This window comes from Myxocyprinus asiaticus, chromosome 47 (assembly GCF_019703515.2).
Source record: "Myxocyprinus asiaticus isolate MX2 ecotype Aquarium Trade chromosome 47, UBuf_Myxa_2, whole genome shotgun sequence".
NCBI classification, from domain to species: Eukaryota; Metazoa; Chordata; class Actinopteri; order Cypriniformes; family Catostomidae; genus Myxocyprinus; species Myxocyprinus asiaticus.
Genome location: NC_059390.1, coordinates 26,941,410 through 26,963,426, shown reverse-complemented (window position 1 = coordinate 26,963,426; position 22,017 = coordinate 26,941,410). Strand labels below are relative to the sequence as shown.

Sequence of the window (22,017 nt, the reverse complement as noted above, 5' to 3'; positions counted from 1 at the left end):
GATAGATAGACAGATTCAGTACACATGGCGGCCGTCTTTGGAACGCTCTTGGACAGTTTGGGCAGCTATTTTTCTATGTAAACAAGCATCATGAAAGTGCAACTCCTATCTGCTTGAATGGGGAAGGACCAAAATCTCAAAAACGATAAAAGAACATATTTCAAATAAGCAGTAAAATCTGACAACACTGTTGGGCGGCGGCTTCACCCCTGGGCCTCGGCACTTGAGGGGAATCCTGACCCATCGGCCGCGATGCGTGCTCCAATCCGGTTCTGGGGTGAGGGTTCGGCGACGCATACAACTTGCACCAGACCCTCCCCGATCCGTTCCTGCACCTGCGAAGACGCCAGCAGGTAGAGTCCGGTCTCCTGAGGAGAGGCACGCTCAGTGTTTAAAGGCAGCAGTTATGAGGCTCTTCACTGGGTTCAGATGAACCCCATCACATGCCACCAAATGGGGAAAAGTCATCGCGGGCAAAGATGATCAACCGGAGGGGTGTATCGTTCCACCAAAACTGGTATAATAAATTATGCGTCTTTAACTCAGATTACTGCCATGGGTGAAAGGTGCCATGCGTTGTTCCTGGCAGGCTACTCGGCCTTACAGGCTCCAAATGTTTAAGATAAGGATGGGGGCAGGGTTAGGACATCTGCTGCCTCCCAGGAATAAACTCAGGCACCTTTGTACAACGGGCTCAGATTACGGTAAAAAACTAATAGCTAATGCACATGCGTGCGTTGATTGATAGGTGATTTCTGTATCTAAAAGGTGATTTTTTCCTGTAAGGTGGGACATCCTTTTTACATTCGTTGACCATTGGCTGTGTTGGTCCAATTTCTCCCATTCATTTGAATGCAGGAAAAGTTCATGGAACAATGACATATATATATATATATATATATATATACATACAGTGTAATGCAGTATGCAGTAAGTACTACAGTGGTATTCCATTTCAAACATATTGTCCTGAGTGTATATTTTCACCTGTTGCCTGAGGGACCCAAAGCAACAGCATCAAATTGTATGTTTAAAAAACAAACAAACAAAAAAACAATAGTAACATTAGTGCTCTCATTACTTACTGTATAACAGATACTACACATACTGTATGATATGTGCATATAAACCTATGGTGGCCCAGAGGTGCACAACACAACACAATTTACAAAGCAAACAAAGGTTCACAACACAAAGAAATCAAGCCACAACACATCAAAATTAATCTACAGCACAACAAATTTAAGCTACAACACAGAAAAGTAAGCCACAACACAAAGATTAAGGACTCATGAATCGGGTGTTTTATTTTGACACAGCAAGACAAATTTTGATATGTTGCCTGGAGGCAACACCATACCTTATAGAGTTATACAATTCTCTGCTTCACAATGCACAAATGTATTTGCCATATTGTATTTAGTTAAATTAAAATCATGGGGGCCTGGGTAGCTCAGCAAGTAAAGACGCTGAGGGCGTGCTGAGTGACTCCAGCCAGATCTTCTACGCAACCAAATTGGCCGGTTGCTAGGGAGAGTAGAGTCACATGGGGTAACCTCCTCGTGGTCGAGTTGTCCATGGATGCTGTGCAGAATAGTGTGAAGCCTCCACACGTGCTATGTCTCCGCGGTAACATGCTCAACAAGCCACGTGATAAGATGCGTGGATTGACGGTCTTGGACACGGAGGCAACTGAGATTCGTCCTCCGCCACCCAGATTGAGGCAAGTCAATACGCCTCCACGAGGACTTAGAGCGCATTGGGAATTGGGCATTCCAAATTGGGGGAAAAAGGGGAGAAAATAAAAAAACAAAAAAAAGTTAAATTAAATTCATAACAATCAAAACATAAATCTACTTTGCCCACATTGGGAATGTCTTATCGTGTCCTGTACTTCTCATGCAAGCATGTAATACTGCCAGTTTTTAAAATCATAATTTCTTTGTGGCTGCATTTTTTTGTGATATGGTTTAATTTCTTTGTGTTGTGAACTTTTGTTTGGTTTGTAAACTTTGTTGTGTTGTGCACCTCTGGGCCACCATATAAAGCTCAATATGAAACTTTTATTTTGAGCACTAAAATACAGTTTGGATACAATAATACAATAGAAATCCCTATTGGGGATAGTTCACCCAAAATTTTAAATTCTCTCTAGATGTTCATGACATTCTTTCTTCAGCAGAACACAAATGAAGGTTTTAAGAAGAATATCTTAGTAGCTCTGTAGGTCCACACTATCCAAGTGAATGGTGATCAGACCTTTATAGCTCCAAAAATCATAGGAAACATAAAAGTAATCCATATGACTCCAGTGTTTAAATCTATATCTCCAGAAGCGATGTAATAGGTGTGGGTGGGAAACGGATAAATATTAAAATCCTTTTTTACTATGAATCTCCATTTTCACATTCTTCTATTTTTGTTTTTGGCAATTCGCATTCTTCATGTACATTGCCACCTACTGGGCAGGGAAGATAATTTATAGTAAAAAAAGGACTTAAAAGGACTTTGATTTTGACCATATCACTTCTGAAGACGTGGATTTAACCACTGGAGTCTTATAGATTATTTTTGTGCTGTCTTTATGTCATTTTTGGAGCTTTACAATTCTGGTCACCATTCACTTGCATTGAATGGACCAACAGAGCTGAAACATTCTTCTAAAAATCTTTGTTTGTGTTCTGAAGAAGAAAGAAAGTCATGCATATCTGGGATGGCATGAGTATGAGTAAATGATGAGAGAATTTTCATTTTTGGGTGAACTATTCCTTTAAAACCCTAAGTTAACAATTGCAGGTTGCAAATTTTTACAGTGAGCGTCCTAATGAATCAACGTTCTGGTCCCTCTAAATTACATTACTTATCTCTATAACACCACAACAGTAGAAATGTCAGGAGAACGGTGTAAACAATAAAATCAAAAGCAAACCTAAACTCTTTATGTTTTTGGGGTGATATGGATCTAGCACAGTGCTCGAATAGGCAGTCACTGTGTGACCAATCTATAAAAAGATCTTTTGCTTGCACTATACACTTCATGGCAGTAGTGAAAGGCCATTATTCTTTTCCAAACATGAAAAGTTAATCTACATTCATGCCAGCAACAGCTCTATAACCTCTAAATTAAACTCATAACATTCAGTATAGTCGATACTGTGAAGTCACCAGCTCTCCTGCACAAGCAAACGCAAAGACGTCCATGTGAGTATCAAGCACACGGTAAGATAGAACTAATTGGCTGCTCTGTCACGTTATAGAAATAGACTTAAAGGCCACTGTGTTACCCGAGTGTCATGGGAATTAATGCGATGATGGGTGGCTCACGTTTTTCACATTAACTGCAGGCTGTAAAGCTGTATATCAGTGTGGGAGGCTATTAGATACAAAGTTAGATGTGTAGGAGCCAATCACATGACAGGATGCTCAGACCATCAGTAGAGACCTTGTCGTTATGTGCTCTTTAACTCAAGTATGAATTTAGAAGGGTAAGCTGACCAGTTCATGGTCTTCGACAGGACCAAACGCCTCAGCAACCTCATATAATTGGAACTTACCAACCAGCCAATGTGCTCATTCTGCAATTAGAGTGTCACACCAATATGAAAAACAGTTATTATTCCTAATAGGTTTCTAGTTAGAGAGAGAGAGAGCGACAGAGATAGAGAGAGGGAATAGGGAAATACACTAGAGGCGCTACAACATTAATGACTTTCATTCACTTTCACACCAATCATAAAAACGTTCAATTATCAGTTCATAAACACTTTTTTTTGTCCAGTTCCACACACAATGCTAGCTTATGACTTCTAAACACTTTTACTATAGTGCATGACTTGTAAGGTTAACATATGCCTTACATGACCAACTACATTTACTAGCTTGTTTACATGTGATCAAATTGCACTGTAGCTCAACTGATAGAGTGTGGCATTTGCGATGCAAAGGACCAGGGTACGAGTCCAGAGGAGCACACCAGTCTTCACATGAGCCAAAAGTCTCATAGAAGAACCACAAAATGAAGTGGTTGCCTCAGTTTGCGTTTTTCACCTCATACTTGCTTTTATGACATTATCGGATAGGTTTAAGTTTACAGTTTAGGGTGGGGTGAGATGAGGTTGTTCATTGATGGTATATGCTTCCATTGAAGACATCAGTCTGCATTATTTCCACTTCATTGTTTAAAAATCATGTTTGATGGCGGAATTCCTGGTAAACAACTACATTACCCATGATCCAGCAGAGAAAGTGTCACCAATCAGACCAACAAAGCCTACGAAATGTGCCTAGGAGCGACGCCCACTCCAATGACGCACTGTGAATGACATAACCAAGTCTGTCACCCTTCACCCTTAAACTAATGATATATTTCTACATATTTGAATATTTTGCAATAAACGTAAAATATATTGTTTCTATACTTATCATCAACAATGTAAAATCAATAGTTTTATATATTCCCATTGTTTTTTATTCAATTACATCATTCGCAATGCTTCATGGGATTGTAGTTCGTGCCCTCGTAAAAGACGGTAAGTACACAGTCTTGTACCTTTGACTTTCTTAGATTTTCAAATACTTTTTTGCCTCAAATCCCAGTTTGTAAGGTTGTTTTCATGAAAAGCCTATGCAAAAAAATAATGAGAAAAATACTTCTGGAACCCAGGCGGCTGAAAAAGTGGGCGGGCACTGTTGCGCTCTATCATGTTGGAACATTTGTTGCAATCTATAAAACCGAATAGTCAAAATTCTGTGATCAACTGCAATTTTACTACAAAAAACTAAAACATAAATGCTGCCTGGGGACTCCTCATAACACTTTTGAGTGATGACTTGGTTTTGAATTGTTTTTTAACCAGTTTAATGAAACACACCAAACCAATTAGCTAAAATGAATCAGACTTCTCAAAGCTACTTTTCATCTCACATTTGCTTTTATGACACTATCGGTTTGGTTTAGGTTTAAGGTTTAGGATAGGGAGGTAGGTTTTGTTAATTTAAATCTCAATATAGCTTTAACTTAAAAATCTCAATCTGTTTAGGTGAAAATTGTACTCTCTATTAGCACCACACAGTGGACATTTCAACTCGGAACTGCCACAATATGTGTAATGAACCACATTAAATAATTTTGCAAAAATGTTGTGACAGTCACGTAATTTTCGTGAGATCAGGCTGAATCCCGCCCCTTTCATACTGCTGGCATTAATGATACCTGAGAAATGTGCTTTGAAATTCATTTTCAGAGTGATCAGGCTACAGTTTTTGCACTACAGATGAAAAACTGAAAAAATAAAAAATCTAAAATACATTGAAGGAGGATCCTGAGTCATATCTAGAGACCAGAAAGTCATAGAGACTTGAAGATGGGCTCTTTTGGGCCAGTCAGCGTCCATAGAACAAACTGACAATGCCCTAGCAACCACCACAACATCCCAGCAAGCAAAAGCAAGCAGCATTCACATTTAGCCCATCAATATCATCCAGACTCTTACAGCAATGTGTATATTATGAATGTTTATTCCAAAATTAGTACTTGATACAGAAATATTAATTTCATCATATGGATTTACTAGACAATCAGAACTCCAGTCATGCTTTCTCTGATTAATCACTGATTCCAAAAATTACAATATAATATATTTTTCATACATGAGTTGTGCAAAGAAATTATACACTAGAAAGCAAATATACACTGACACAAAATATATATCAATTCATACCTGAAGGCATCACACAATTCCAAGAATTCAGTGAGAGATTAAGGCCATTTGTACAGTTATTTTCCTGTTGTCATTTTTTTTTTCTTTTTACTCAAAAACACTCTTAACAACAACAAAAGAACTGGTGAATCTGTACATGCAAACATAGTGCACGTAAAATTTAGATATGAAGAGCATACAATATAATATTTGGATATCTTCAGTAAACAAACTTTATGTGAGTTGAGTCACAAATTTAAAAACACTTTGATGATGCTTGCCGAGCTGGCACCCACGCACGCATGCACACACACTCACGCACACACACACGCACACACACAGGTGCACGCTCACAGGTGGACGGGCTTGCCAAAGTGGCAGTTGCCGTGGCAGCAGCAATGCGGAGAGAAATAGGGCTGCGTGCGAGTCAATGCATCACAGCAACTGTTGAGAGCAAACATTTGCAGTGCAGAAACTGCTGTCAAATGACCAGCGATGTCAAGCGCTGCTTTTTCACACATACAGCTTTCTTTAATCATCACACTGTGCCGTTCACGCTTGCCAAAGAAAAACATTTTTTTTGACTGATTGCAGAATATTGAAAGCAACTGTAAATAAAATAAATAATAAATGAAGAAAGCCAAATTATCATAATGATTGTTTTTAATGCTACTTATAGAGTATTTAATATACTGGCAGTCAAAAGTTTGGACATATTTGACTTAATTTATCAGAAGGCTTCTTCTTACATGATTGATATTAGCTTTAATTAAATTATTGAAATGTAAATGTTTGGAAATAACTTAACAGTTATTAGTAATGTGATTACTTTTTTTTTTTTTTTTTTTTAATAATCTGATTACAGTTTTAGAGTAGTAGTTAGTAATTTGTTGTGAATTATTTTTCTCAAGTAATTTACCAAACACTGTATATAATATATTTATAATACTTGGATCCACTTTATATTAGGTGTCTTTTACTACTATATACTTAAACATTTGATACAATGTACTTATGTACATACATGTTGTTGCATTTAATTACATTTAAAGTACTTGCATTCAATTGCATTTGTAGTTACACTGTTAACTTTACCCCTAACCCAACTCTTACCCCAAACCCTAACCCTACCCATACCTCAACCTCAGTGGCAGCAAATGTGGGAATTTTGCAGAACAACATGTAGTTACACATTAAATGCATAGTCTTGTATGTATTTAATGTTAGTACATAGTAGTTAAAGCCACCTAATATAAAGTGTGACCTAATACTTTCATTATAACTATTTTAAGCATTTTCTAATCTTGGTTAATGCTAATTTATGAAGAATTTGTCATTTTTTGCGAAACACAGAGGTGTCCTTGGCTAGCAGAGCAAACACTGGTATAGTTCAGCACATTATATGGACATGTTCCACAATGTTTTTGACAACCAGAAAGTGTCCATTTGGCTTACTGTCCAAGACTTTGAAAACCCCTGCTTTAAAGGAATAGCTCCCCCCAAAATGAAAATTCTCTCATCATTTACTCACCACATGATATCCCAGATGTGTTTGACTTTCTTCTTTCTTGTTTTCTTCTCAGAACACATTTGTAGAAAAATATCTCAGCTCAGTAGGTCCTTAAAATGCAAGTGGATGGTGATCAGACTTTTGAAGCTCCAAAAATCACAGACAGTCAACATAAACGTCATCCATACGACTTTAGCGGTTAAATTAATGTCTTCTAAAGCGATATGATCGCTCTTTGTGCGAAAAAGATCAATATTTAAGTCGTTTTTAACTATAAACTATCGCTTCTGTTCAGCAGCAGTATACGCATTCACGAGAGAGGCGAGTTCACGCGGTCTCTCGCGTGATGAATTTGCATCGGCATGTTATGGACGTAATCTCAAATTTTTCACACAAATGCACAATTGTGAAAAACATACAGATACAAATACTAAGTTGTAAACAGCACTGCTCTTCCGGGTGTGGTGCATGTGCGTCAGTTCTCACGTGAACATGCCAACGTGATTACGTCACACGTGCATACTACTGCTGACCAGAAGTGATGCTTTACAATTAAAATGTACTTAAATGTTGATCTTTTTCACACCAAAAGTGACCGTGACACTTTAGAAGACATTAATTTAACCGCTGGAGTCGTATGGATGACGTTTATGCTGACGGTCTGTTTTTTTTTTGAAACTTCAAAAGTCTGATTACCATCCACTTACACTGTATGGACCTACTGAGCTAAGATATTTTCTATTTTTCTTCAAATGTGTTCTGCTGAAGAAAGTCATACACACCTGGGGGTGAGTACATGATGAGAGAATTTTCATTTTTGTTCAACTATCCCTTTAAGTATCCAAATTCTTTTTGAGGTCACTGTATGTGTTACTGTCTCATAAATATTGTATAGGCTCTGTGTGAAAAAGCAGCACAAATAGGAATGTCAATCAAGAATTCCCCAAAGGCAGTCAGACAAAGGCAATGTTTCTCATCAACATGAGCCTGTCACCTAAAATATTTCACCATGCTTGTGGTGTGACAGGAAAATATCATTTCTGAGTTTTGTTACTGTTGTTTCCTCTCCATATTTCCTGTTTTAGTTGCTACATACTAAAGGATTCACATTTGCTATGTGTGGGATGCTTTAGCACAAAAATAAGTGTTCTCATAGTGTTTTGCAAAGATAACAATGATTAACAAACCAGTGTTGTCCAGTACAAAACTAAAGAGCTCTACTAAATGAAGTGGATCATAATGAACCAAGAGTCAATATAATTCACTTAATTTATTTTCTGGAAACAAAAAAGTGACTAAAATTGATCACAGACACTGTGAAATACTTTCTTCCTTAGTATGGTTGCTTTGTTTTCCAGAAAAAAATAAAAATAAAAAAATAAAAACTAAACCTTTAAACAAGATTTATTTAACTGAGAAGCAAAATTGTGCAGGATAAAAAAAGACTGTTTTAAGATATATTCTGTCTTTTCAGAGAATACATTTTTAATTGGTTTATTTTCCTTATTTTAAGCATGTAATCTAAAAATTGTTTGTGGGGCTTTGTTTAAAACAATCTTACACAATTTTGGTTCTGTGCTGGGGTGTAATCTGATTACAAAGTGCTCAGTTACTGTAATCTGATTACTTGTTTTAAAAGTCGAGTAGTGTAACGCATTACAATTTAAATTCTTGTAATCAGATGACAGTTACTGACTCAATTATGTTAATTACTTTTAAGTACGTTACTTATGTTACACAAATTCATAAAGTAATATTTATGTAGAATGAATTTAAAAAAATAATTATGTTAACATATACATATTTGTTTTTCTGTGACTGCTGAAGGGACAATGACAATGAACTAGGAGGAAATATAGACATTATTTTTAAATTCGCTGAGCGAACAAACAAAAACTAAGAAAGTAACTTAAAAGTAAAGCTATTTTTAATGTGATTACTTTTCCATTATGTAAACAGTATAGTAATTTGATTACAACTTTAGAGAAGTATTTTTCAGTAACTTACCCAACACTGTTTTCAAGTAAATCTTGTTTTTAGGATCAGATATTTTACTGGAAAACATATTGATCAAGAAAAGTATTTTTGCAGTGGAGCTCTGTGCTGTTTCAGATGGCATACCAATTTTGTTTGTCTTTGTGTGGTAGCGAGAAAAAAACATGACTATGCCAACACCTGGAATGAAATTCCTGATAACAGCAGCAAATTTCTAAAATAATGGGATCAAAAATATCTCTAGAAAAACCAAAAATGTGTAAATTAGGCTAATAATTCTGCACATCAACATTGGTTTCAACACTCAAGGAAAAAATTGCTGTAATATTCACAATAAAATCCTACAAGGAGGATTTTGTAATTAGCTTTGTGCTTATTCAACACTATCTTTGGGCAACTCTACCAGGTTATGATCAAATATGATGTATGATTGTACATTACTAGAAAAACATAAAACAGCATCATCAAATCACCAGAAAAAAATGACAAACCTTACATATAATGTATCATAACAAATGCAATGACTCCAAAAATATGGACATAATAATGGCATCTGTGTTTTTGACCACTGGGCTCTTATTTGAGAGCAGCTGCTCTGGTTAAAATGCAATGAAGCAAGTTGAATCATATGAGGTTCTCTATACAGAATGAGGTGCCTGACTTTCACGCTTGTGCCAGGGCAAAAAAAAGAAAAGAAAAAGGAAGATTAAAAAAAAAAGTCAAAGAAAGTGAGTGAGCAGAAAGAGAAAAAGGCCAAATAACGTGAACGTTGCAACACATGTATCGCATGCCTGAGCACACCATTTCCATGCAAGAAATGTTTCCCGTGACGATGAAGGCCGCTGCAATCTGACAGGCTAAGATAACACGCTGCGAGGATTCGTACGGCAAAGTTCATGTCGAAGATTTTACGCTTATAAAAGTTTGATTCGATAGTAAGAAAATCATTAACATGTAAACATTGAGTGAGAGCTCAGAGACGAGGAAGAGATAAGAAATGACGGAAGAAATCTACTTCAAAAGTTATTTACAACAGTCAGTTCGTAACTGGTGATTGGTTAGCCTTTTCCCGGTCTAAGGAGGAAGAGGAAGCTGCTCTGCTGCACCGAGACGTTTATCTGTTTCGACTGTCGTTTAGTCGTTCGACCTCTTCGTTTATCCTTTATTTCACAAACAAAAGGTTATTTCTAACATTGCCCTAAGAATCAAACTAGCCAGGTATTGAGAGGCAGAGAGAGAGAAAGTGAGAGACATCCTAACAGAGAACGCCTGTAATGGAAGTAAACCTGTTCTCAGAACCCTGTCAAACTATGGCGTCCATCTACAGCCTCCCTTAGTGCAAAGAGAAAGAGACAGAGAGAGCTGAGAGCTGAGGGAACCTCCACATCACTGAGTGATTGAGAAAGAGCTGCTGAGATAATGCAAGGTTCACTCCTCGGCCCTCTTCAGATCTGAGTTTGCAGCGGTTGTCCTGGGGGTGTGTACGGAGGGGGAGCGGGCGATGGTTTGATGCCTCTGGTCCTCATGTAGGACAGGAACTGGTCTGGGATCTCAGCCAGAACATCTTTAGCCAGGCGGGCCATGCTGAGGATGTGGTTTCCTGTGCGGTCGATATAGTCTCTGAAGGGAACAAACTGCAAATGAAAAGAGTTACATGTGAGAATAAGTTGACTCAGGCCAGTCTTAATAGAAACTTAATAGAATTTTCCCCCCATAATTCTCATTAACTCTAATGTGTCGTAAAACGTTAAAGGCCCTTTCACACCGGATGCGACATGAAAAAGCTAAGACAAACTGCAGGCAAATGGCCCATTCACACCAAAAGCGACACAAATATTAGCCGTTAGCACATTCATGCTTTTACTATAGGCAGTGCTGATCGACAATCAGTTGTACTCCAGTACAGTTAGAGGTGCAATGTTTGCAAAACAACCAAGGAAATTAAAGTACGAAAGACAAGCAAGCGAGTTCTCTAGCGAGCTGATCAATGTATTTCTCAAAGAAAATGTATTTGATGCATTTTTGGTATACAATGGCACTTTGATACAAAGACAAATATGCAAGTATAACCGGTCCTGCTCAACTCGCTCCGAGTGGAATTCGAACCGGCGTCAGTTGGCATGGGGGGGGCGGGTGTGCTAACAAGGAGGCTAAAGGCTACAACCTAGCATTAATAGATCGTGCGCCTCTTGAGGCCAGGGGAGTGAGGTTTACACATACCGCACAGTTATCACGGACCAGCTGGCTCCTATTACACGGGTATAGAGTGCACTAATAGCTTATGGCAATAGTATTAATAATTAAATATTTAATATTGATACAAAGGCAAAGTTAAGAGAAATGTTAAGAGAACCAATGTGAGAAAATACGTTTTCGTTGTTGATGCAAATAAAATACACATCCTTCCTGCTGATTTAGGATTTCTTCCTAGAGTTACTTCAGCATTTAATGTCGGTGGGCAAAGCAGCTTTCTCTGCTTTTGTACCACCAATTGCTCTGCTTCTGCTACATGATCACACAGGAATGTTCCGGTACCCTAGGATTGGCCACATTATGCCAACTCACCGACAAGTGCCATCTCCTATCAGACATATTCATATGCATCAGCTCCAGCATGTTTACTTCCCCGTGGCGCTAGTGCGTTGCGTTAGCAGCATGGGAAACCCAGGTTTGGTTGTACTTGATATAGTTAACTTCGACATTGCTTCTTAATCAAACAGCAGTCAAATGTAATCACTGAAACAACAGTGCCCCCTTGAGGAACAAATGGCATGTAGAATATGTATGTGCACACACATGGGATACTGGTAATTTACCATCATTGCAGAGAAAATCGACATGAAATAGAAGTCATTTGCCTATAAATAATAATATACAATATATCATGTGATATAAAACATATATAAATATGTAAAATAATCAAAATAATATTATTTATGGAAGCGCAAATATATCCTGCAACACTATTACATATGTCAGGTCATAATCGCCCAATACCCTTTTGGTAATTAAGCAGTAAAAATATATAAATATATTTTAGGGCTGTTGATTTAATGCGTTAATTTAGTGCTATTAAAAGTGCTTTAAGTGTTTTTAGCATTCCGAAGCTTTCACATCACTGAGCCGTTGAATTAGCCACACCCCCACATTCCAAAACCCCGCTCTCCAAAGATAATTTGAGACCAAAACCGAGCAAAAGATCAGCATTGTTTTTTTACTGTAGCTGTCAAATTCAACAGTTGCACAATAGCACCCTCAACTGACAAACATTATGAATCACAGCCTCAATAATCCGCTTCACATATAGCACTATGAGAACAGGCAAAATGATTGACAGGTGAAAAACGTCAATGTCCACAGTCCACAGACACATTTTTGTTTGCAACCGGTGAGATATGTCAAACACTTATTTCATTAATATCTTTAAGAGAGAATTAAAAGAATCGCTTACAGCACCTTTAATTATATAAAAAAATAACGCGTTAAAAAATGTATACATTTAATTGTGCCCTGACGCATACGTAAATTCTGTAAGTACATCTTGTGCACAAGCAGTTTAGCGTGTAAAAATATTGTTCATATACTGACATATTTAAGCCAGTGTACCTGCTAGTTTTCTGCAACATGCATTTGTACTGGCTGAAATAATTCACGTGTTATTATACCTGCACTATGTCTCTCTCGGCGTATCTGCCCCTTGATGAAATCCTGACTTCATCTCCGTCCAGCTCGATCATGGCTGAGAACAGACACATGAGAGACATGTATGAGCCATGACCTGGAAACTGCATGTAAGATATGTGTTTGACTATCCGTGTAGATTTGTTTGAGTGTGTCTGAGTGTGAGTATTTCAGTATTGTTTCATTATTACTAAACCCATCTGCATTAGTGTCAGTTCGTGTGGGGAAATGCAGTCACATTACGTGCTCATTAATTCTCAAGCACACAATCCTTTTATCCACTATAAGCTCAGGTCCATATTGAGCATCAATATAAAGCAAAGAATCTAGTGGCTGAGATGGATGTGCATACCACTAGCAGAACACAAAAATAAGAATGAAAAGAAAATTAGCAATATTAATTCTAAGAATAGAAGAGGTACGATTTTAAAAAGTCTTACCGTCAAACTCAGCTGGTCCAACTCCAACGATAATAATTGACATGGGAAGACATGCAGCCTGAAATGGAAACAAACAAACAGATAAAAAAACACTTTCCATTAATATGCATGTTCACATAGTCCCTCAAACTGTGAATATGAAAAAGCTGATGGCTTATTAACTAACTGTGATGATATTAACAAGCATCTAATTAACAGAGAGATCTGTTAAGACAGGCAAAACATCTTGTGATCCTGTAAGTATTTTGATAAGTCAATATATTTTTTGTTTTGTGATGAAGTAATTCATAAAACTATATACGTATTTAAAGCATTTACTGCGTGAATGATTGCATCTGTTATTTCTAAAAACTTAACATCAACATAAAAATAATTGTCTGTAATATTACAAATAAAGGTTACAAGAAGGGTTTTACAGCCTGATGTCATAGGATAAACTTTTTTTTTCTTTTTTCCCTATGTTCCTATGATGTCATAGAAAAAAAAAAATCCCAATGATTTTAAAGGATTGCATTTTAAATTCCTATGTCATAGGAAAACTTTTTAAGGTTCCTATGATATCATCATATAAAAATTTTAAGTACTTATGATGTCATAGGCAGTGTTTAATGTTTAATCTGATTACAAAATAGTTAGTTATTATAAAATTATGAATATTGTTCATATCTAATGGTCACATATAAGACAAAAAGTAGTGTAATGCATTACATTTTCAATTCTTGCATTTATATTAAGGTTACTTACTTTCAATTAAGGTAACTGATTTAAAAGTACATTACTTGGGTTACACATGTTTCTTAAATAATATTATGTATAATAAATGTTAATTATGAATTCATATGTATGTCTGTGTGTTTCTGTGACAGTTAAAGGGTGTGCGACAATGACAGAGGGAATTTTGTAATTTTAATATGGAAATAAAAAACATTTTTGTGAAAAGTGCTTTAGAAGTAACATAATTAGTAATTTGATTAATTTGACCACGAAGTAATCAGTACAGTAATCTGATTACAATTTTAGAGAACTAATTAGTACATTTGAAGTGGTCATAGGATATCATGTTATGGTCCTATGATGTCACAGAACATTTTTAAGTACCTATGATGTCATAGGATACCATTTTATTTTCCTTGACTTTCCTGACTGAAGTGATGGATAAGCATTGTAAGTTCCAACGATGAAATAGGAGAACCTTTTAAGTTCTAAAAAAACAATCATTTATTGGTGTTTTAAAGAACACAAGCTTCACTTTTCTCTAACCTGGACAAACTATAATGTTACACGAATTACTTTTTAATATCCAAAGAGCCATATAGTCATCTCAAGAACACTACACATCTAAAAATGGTTCTTGATAAGAAGAGGAATGTGTGATAATTTTTGAAGAACCTTTATTTTTAAGATTGTGGTCTTTAAGTTCAATCTATGTTTCAGATGGTTGAAAGTGAACACTCTAGTATCATCTATGGAGGACACCCACATTAACAATAGACTCCTTGGTCTGTGCCATATCTGATATCACTCCATCTGTAATGATGAGCAGGATGAAGTACTGTGAGCCATCCTTAACTGAGGCAGCATATCTGCAGAAGAGAGCACACATTACATTCATCATTACACTTCTCATTACTGTGGTATTTGCACATAAAACCTCTGGATTGTAAAAAGATTTCACTGTGTGTAATTACTCTGCCGTTCCGGCTTCACAATTCTTTTTTATAAGCTTATGAGGTAAACAAAGAACATTTGAAATGGTCAGTACTTTAGAGAGACGCAAACATGCACAGTTCATCAAAGTTCACGAGTGAAAGTTTAGCAAATAAACAACAATACTGCATGCAATAATTATTACACGGCTCTCTCGAATATTCGATTCTGATTGGTCAATGGAACCAGTGGTCAGATATTGCTCTGTAACAACCACACATTCGGGGATTAAGATGTATAAGACTGCTCATCTGGGTTCTGCGAGCCGTCTCTCCTACTTCTCGGCTCACTGTGCGATCTCTACAAGTAAGCTAATAAAATAATTTAAACTCAAATCAACGTTTCATGTGCATTTATTTATTTATTTGGCAAGTAGTCTTGCAATAGGCTGATTACTGAGGAGTCAGACCGTCATTTTCACTAAATAAACACCAACAGAACCCTGACGCAAACTGAAGGTTGATTTCAGCTGTTCAGCGATTTCTTTCTTCTCAAAATACATAATTTCAACGCAAATCAATATTTTATGTCCATGTATTTATTTATTTGATTAGTAGCCATGTAATAAGCAAGATAATGTATAATCAACCGGTTGTTATCGCAAAATAAACCCCTTCAGGGTCCTGATCCCCCTGTCGGGGTTTATTGTGCGATAACAATTGGCTGACAGTACATTATCCTTTACATAACCATGCATAATATTTGTTTGAGAATGAATAACGCACTTAAATATCTGCGTGATATCATAAGTATTTGCAGGCATTTGTACATGAAGTGTAATGTGTGCATAAAAAGCCTAAAAATCCTAGTTTGCCATTATCAAGGGTGAGCTTTCGAAATCTATTTTGAAACATCTTAGTTTTTGTACTTAAAGTGTAGTTCTAGCACACATACTTTTTTTTTGTTTGGGTAGATACCGATACGTACAATATTAAAGAATGAAGAATGAGTGTTGCAACATGTCAACTTTTGACTCAACCACTGGCGATTGTCTGGTGCGGGACTATCTGTAGACCAACCAATAGCAGATGGGCAGAGTGTTTAGGAAACCTTTTTGAAACAGTCAATGTTTTTCCGCTTTGGTGCCAGTGGCACATAAATTTCGTCCTACACCTTTAATAGTTGAGTTTACAAAGAATCTAGCAACAATCTTTCAATCTCCCCAGTAACGAAAAAAAAAAAAAAAAGAGCAAAGAAGAAGATCCAGGCAAACTGCTCAGCTCTTAAATGTTAGCTCTGAGAGAGCAATATAAAAGTGGTTTATTATTAAACCGCGTGGGCGCGACCTACGGCAGATACACACATAGAGATTAGAGCAGCGCAATGTGACAGATCTGTCGTCAGCACTCAAGAGTGGACACCGCAGTGTGTGTGTGTGTGTGTGGAATAGTGGGATTATAATGACTTGATGGACTGTTCTTTACTTTACTTCTTAAAACAAATCCATGAAATGGACTTACAGTATAATTAGATACACAGTGTGAAGATGCGTCAGTCCACTGACTGTGGCTCACATTAAACCATTAATTAGTGTGAATTTAACATGGGATTTGTGCTTATAGAGAGGTCTCAAGTGCAATAACAAAACATAATGAGTTTTAGAAACATGTTCAGGTGTAAAAACAACAGTCATATGCTGCCATAAATTACAGCCAATTTAATAATATCATAACACCTGTATTAAAGTGTATGACTATCAAAGCTAACAGAACACAGGCATAAACTACAGGTACAATGTATACAGTCACGCAAATTATTCAAGGAATCTTTCAACCGATTCATTTGAAGAATCGAATTGGCCGTGTGCAACAGTGTCTGTCGACTTTTAATCGGTATTGGTTCCGGAAGTACTTTTTTCTTTTGTTTACTTTATGTACATAATAATAATACAGTGCATCTGGAAAGTATTCACAGCGCTTCACTTTTTCCACATTATGTTATGTTACAGCCTTATTCCAAAATGGATTAAATTCATTATTTTCCTCAAAACTGTACAAACAATACCCCATAATGACAACGTGAAAGAAGTTTGTTTGAAATCTTTGCAAATTTATAAAAAAAATAAAAAAAAATAAATAAAAAAAAATCACATGTACATAAGTATTCACAGCCTTTGCTCAATACTTTGTTGAAGCACCTTTGGCATCAATTACAGCCTCAAGTCTTTTTGAGTATGATGCTACAAGCTTGGCACACCTATTTTTGGGCAGTTTCTCCCATTCTTCTTTGCAGGACCTCTCAAGCTCCATCAGGTTGGATGGGGAGCATCAGTGCACAGCCATTTTCAGATTTCTCTAGAGATGTTCAATCAAGTTCAAGTCTGGGCTCTGGCTGGGCCACTCAAGGACATTCACAGAGTTGTCCCGGAGCCACTCCTTTGTTATCTTGGCTGTGTGCTTAGGGTCGTTGTCCTGTTGGAAGATGAACCTTCGCCCCAGTCTGAGGTCCAGAGCGCTCTGGAGCAGGTTTTCATCAAGGATGTCTCTGTACATTGCTGCATTCATCTTTCCCTCGATCCTGACTAGTCTCCCAGTTCCTGCCACTGATAAACATCCCCACAGCATGATGCTGCCACCACCATGCTTCATTGTAGGGATGGTATTGGCCAGGTGATGAGCGGTGCCTGGTTTCCTCCAGACATGATGCTTGCCATTCAGGCCAAAGAGTTCAATCTTTGTTTCTCATGGTCTGAGAGTCCTTCAGGTGCCTTTTGGCAAACTCCAGGCAGGCTGTCATGTGCCTTTTACTGAGGAGTGGCTTCTGTCTGGCCACTCTACCATACAGGCCTGGTTGGTGGAGTGCTGCAGAGATGGTTGTTCTTCTGGAAGGTTGTCCTCTCTCCACAGAGAAATGCTGGAGCTCTGTCAGAGTGACCATCAGGTTCTTGGTCACCTCCCTGACTAAGGCCCTTCTCCCCCGATCGCTCAGTTTGGCCAGGCGGCCAGCTCTGGGAAGAGTCCTGGTGGTTCCAAACTTCTTCCATTTACGGATGATGGAGACCACTGTGCTCATTGGGACCTTCAATGCTGCAGAAACGTTTCTGTACACTTCCCCATATCTGTGCCTCGATACAATCCTCGGAGTCTCGGAGGTCTACAGACAATTCCTTGGACTTCATGGAGGTCTACAGACAATTCCTTGGACTTCATGGCTTGGTTTGTGCTCTGACATGCATTGCGAATGTTGAATTGAATTGGAAACGGTTGTACAAAATATATATGTATAATTGTTGACTGCAAGACATTGGTTGATACTGAAGTATAAAATTAGTATTTGAAGACCATAAAAAAGTCTGAGGGACTGACTCATTGACATTACATTGTTCGTACATTTTCGCCGTTACATTGGCTACCTGTTAAGTTTTGTATTAATTTTAAAATTCTGTCAATTACTTACAAAGCTTTGAATGGTCTAGCTCCAAAGTACTTAAGTGACCTTCTATCATGTTATAATCCATCACGCTCACTACGATCGCAAAACTCCAGCCTGTTAACAATACCGAGAATATCAAAATCCATGAAAGGAGGGAGATCAATTTCATATTAGCTCCTTAACTATGGATTAGTCTCCCTAGCAGTGTTCAGAACTCAGACAAACTCTTTCAGTTTAAGACTAAAAACGTATCTATTCAGCCCGGCACACACCTAATTTATCCCTATATTCATAGTTATGCTGCTTTAGTTAGGTCTGCTGGAACTGGAAACACTTCTCTTATTGTTTAATCCTACTTTAAAGATAATGGCATCTATGCTAATTTTATTAGCTTCCAGCTGGACTGAATGATACCTATATCAACTTGGTCAAATCAGCGACAACACTCTCTTAAACTACATATAAAATGAATTAACCACTAACAAAAGCCTTCATCAGCCAAAATCAAAGGACAATGCATCTCCGTGTATTTCCTCAGTTAATTCGGGATGACTTCAAGGACTATAACACTAAATGTATAGTTCATACTAAATCATTTTGTTTAATCACTGACCCACAACTCTTACTCACTTTACTAAATTTAACCACAAATAGATCTAAACATAAATAACTAATTTTAGCATTATATTCATTCTTTTTCTGTTATAGCATAATTTCATGTACAGCTGCTTTGAAACAACGCCTGTTGTGAAAAGCGCTATACAAATAAATTTGACGACTATTAAATGTGATTTGTTTTATCAATGAAGCTGAAATCACACTAAAATATAAATACACAATATTTTATGTTTTTTTTGCTAGTATTAGAGACCGACTCAATTGTGTTGTTGGCAATGGCAGTGGGGGCACTGTAGAGCACTTTTGCTGCTAGACTAGTTTCCATGGCAACAATGACTTCTCTGATTGGTGGACCTTGCAACAGGATTATATGTAGTGTTGTTCTTTACAGAGAATTTGGCTATTAAACAATTTTTAACAATGACATTGAAATCACTTATAAATTATTTATAAATACACTATTTTAAGTTTATTGCAAAAATGTTCAGAATACAAATACATAAGTATTACTGACTTAAGTATGAAATTTGCAATGCTTTATGGTAGAGGGAGCACTGTTGAGCTCTTTTGCTGCAATTACAGTTTGCATGGCATATATGTGTGTGTGTGTGTGTGTGTGTGTATGTGTGTGTGTGTGTGTGTGTGTGTGTGTGTTTAAAATAGCCAGTAGCATTTAGTTTACGTCAAATTTGTGAACCATGATTTGCTATTTGCTATTGCTAGATGGTAGAAGGTGAAAGTATGGGAGGGACACTGCATTCTCAACATTTTTGGTCTGTTGACCCAGTGAGAAAGAGTAAAACTACATTTTAAATGTGTCTCCTAAAAGTTTTTGTTTTTTTGTTTTTTACTTTTAGGAGAACACTAGCAAATAGATGGCCTCAAAGTCAACAGACATGAACTGGAAGGCACTCAACTCATGGGGTCTTGAAGGATCATGGTCATTAGTTCGTAGTTCTTTCTCTGTTAATGTCTATCAAACTGAATGAATTCCTTTATAAACACTGAATGTAATCATAATGAACAAAAATTGGAGAAACAAATCTTTGTATTATGGGGAACTGTATTGCCTTCTTCATTATCATCTCCACACCAAACAGCAAGATAATATTGCCTGGCAACAAGCAAACTGTTGATTTTTTGAGGAAAGAGCTGCAGTACCTCGCTTATTGTATTACTGAGTGGTGAATGCCAATTTATTTTACAGCATAGAAGGAATGGTTATTATGTGAATGCTGAAATGTGCTTAAACAATTTTGTGCTATTGAAGCATAATGAATCAAATCTTCTATCACAGGTGCTCACACACCCACAAGCTGGTAACAACAACCCTCAAGGGATAGAATCTCATCGATTTAACTTGTCAGAATAATTTCTGTAATTTTTTTATTTTTAGATTTGAAATGGTTTTCTGGGAAAAATTGCTTACAATTGATCTGTTCCTCAAAAAAGTTTTCATTTGACGACAGAAGTATTGGAACAGGGTCCACTTTCAAGGTTATTTTATGTTAGTTTTTTCTTCCCCAGACTGATCTCACAGTGAATTCAGCGACAGTAGGTCAAAATCTCTTCAGCTGAAATCGGTCTGTGCTTACCGAAATTCGAACAACTGCCCCCAGTTCAAAGTTGGAAGCGCCATTGAACCTATGGGCAAATAGATTGGCGCCAAAGCAAGTTATATTTTTAGTTGTAAATGATGTAATACAATAAAAAGGAATGCATATTTTTAAAATCCTATGCCCAAACCCCAACCTTAAACCTAACTATCAGTTGAGTAAAAATTTAATTTTTGAGTGAAAATGCAACCTTCGAATTGTGCTCATCGTTGTTTATGTGAATGCGATGACTTCCTGGTTTCCACAGGACCAGAACACATGTTTCTGAAGTTGCTTGTGCAACGTGCTACCAGTGGCACCAGAGGAAAAGGTAAACACAATTGAACTGATGCAAAAATGTCTGACGGAGGATGCCGCTTGTCAGTAATTCGGCTGAATGGTGTTGATTTCAAGACCGACTTTACTTCCGTATTGCGACGTATTTCCGAGTGTAACAGCTCATCCAACAAGAAGGAAATGTAGGGCAGGGATTTGAGTTTATCCATTGGTTGTTGATTGGATTGTGAAAATACGGGTGTTGCATAGTGGAACGGAGGCAGATGTGAATGCGAGTCAGAGCTGGTTATCGATGAAATTGAGCAGCGATCTCAACACATTTATTATTAAACTGACAACATAAACGCACAAGCACATCTCGGTCTTCGCTTATGAAAAATGAGTGAGTAAAAGATAACTATATTTTAAAATTTTGAATCACAATGCACAAAATATAAAGGAAAAAAACACTTACTCATGATGTGCATCCCAAGATAACTGCATTCAAAAATATAAATAAACTCCAAAAGGCATCCGAAGCCTTGTATTCAGTAGTTATCACCATAGAAATTCAGGCATAAAATGTCTCGAACACAACCGCAAATCCGCCATAATTCCCCCTCATCCGAAATGTAAATTCAAGCCAGCTGACCCATAACCAAGGAAGTCTGGGTTAAGGAATGATAGTTTTGAAGGAAACCAGATGAAAACACACCTTGCCATCTTCACCAACATGCAATTGACACTTCATTTAACTCTACGCAAGGTTATGGTATTTATAAGAAAGGGGTGGGGTTTAAGCGGACTAAATGATTGGAGAAGTCCTGTATACGTCACCAGAGAGAAGTCTGTAGTTTCACTGGAATATCAAGTTATTAAATTTTGATTAAAGATTACGAGGTCAAAATAAAAAAATAACAAATAAAACATATGCATGGATGTATTGTTTACAATAAGATCAATAACATGCATTTAGAAAATAGATAGGGTGAATTTTCATTTCATGCAGATGTTAAGGTCTTTTTGGGAGCTAAAATATTTTTTTGTGTGTGGAAAACAGCATCATCTCATTTTGTGTTCCACAGAAGAAAAAAGCCAAACAGGCTTAAAATGACTTTTTTCGG

At 37.1% G+C, this 22,017-nt stretch overlaps 1 protein-coding gene across 1 annotated transcript in view; it reads right to left on the bottom strand.

Annotated features, from left to right (window-relative positions):
- Positions 1-7,914: 7,914 nt before the first annotated feature.
- LOC127437000 (copine-8-like) overlaps positions 7,915-22,017 on the bottom strand; it is a 257,856-nt gene continuing 243,753 nt past the window's right edge. The window contains exons 18-21 of the mRNA XM_051691580.1: positions 14,806-14,908; positions 13,326-13,383; positions 12,870-12,943; positions 7,915-10,838 (exon numbers count right to left, since the gene is read on the bottom strand). Of these exons, the coding sequence (XP_051547540.1) occupies positions 10,650-10,838; positions 12,870-12,943; positions 13,326-13,383; positions 14,806-14,908 (424 nt within the window). The 3' untranslated portion in view covers positions 7,915-10,649. The remainder of the gene's footprint in view (positions 10,839-12,869; positions 12,944-13,325; positions 13,384-14,805; positions 14,909-22,017) is intronic.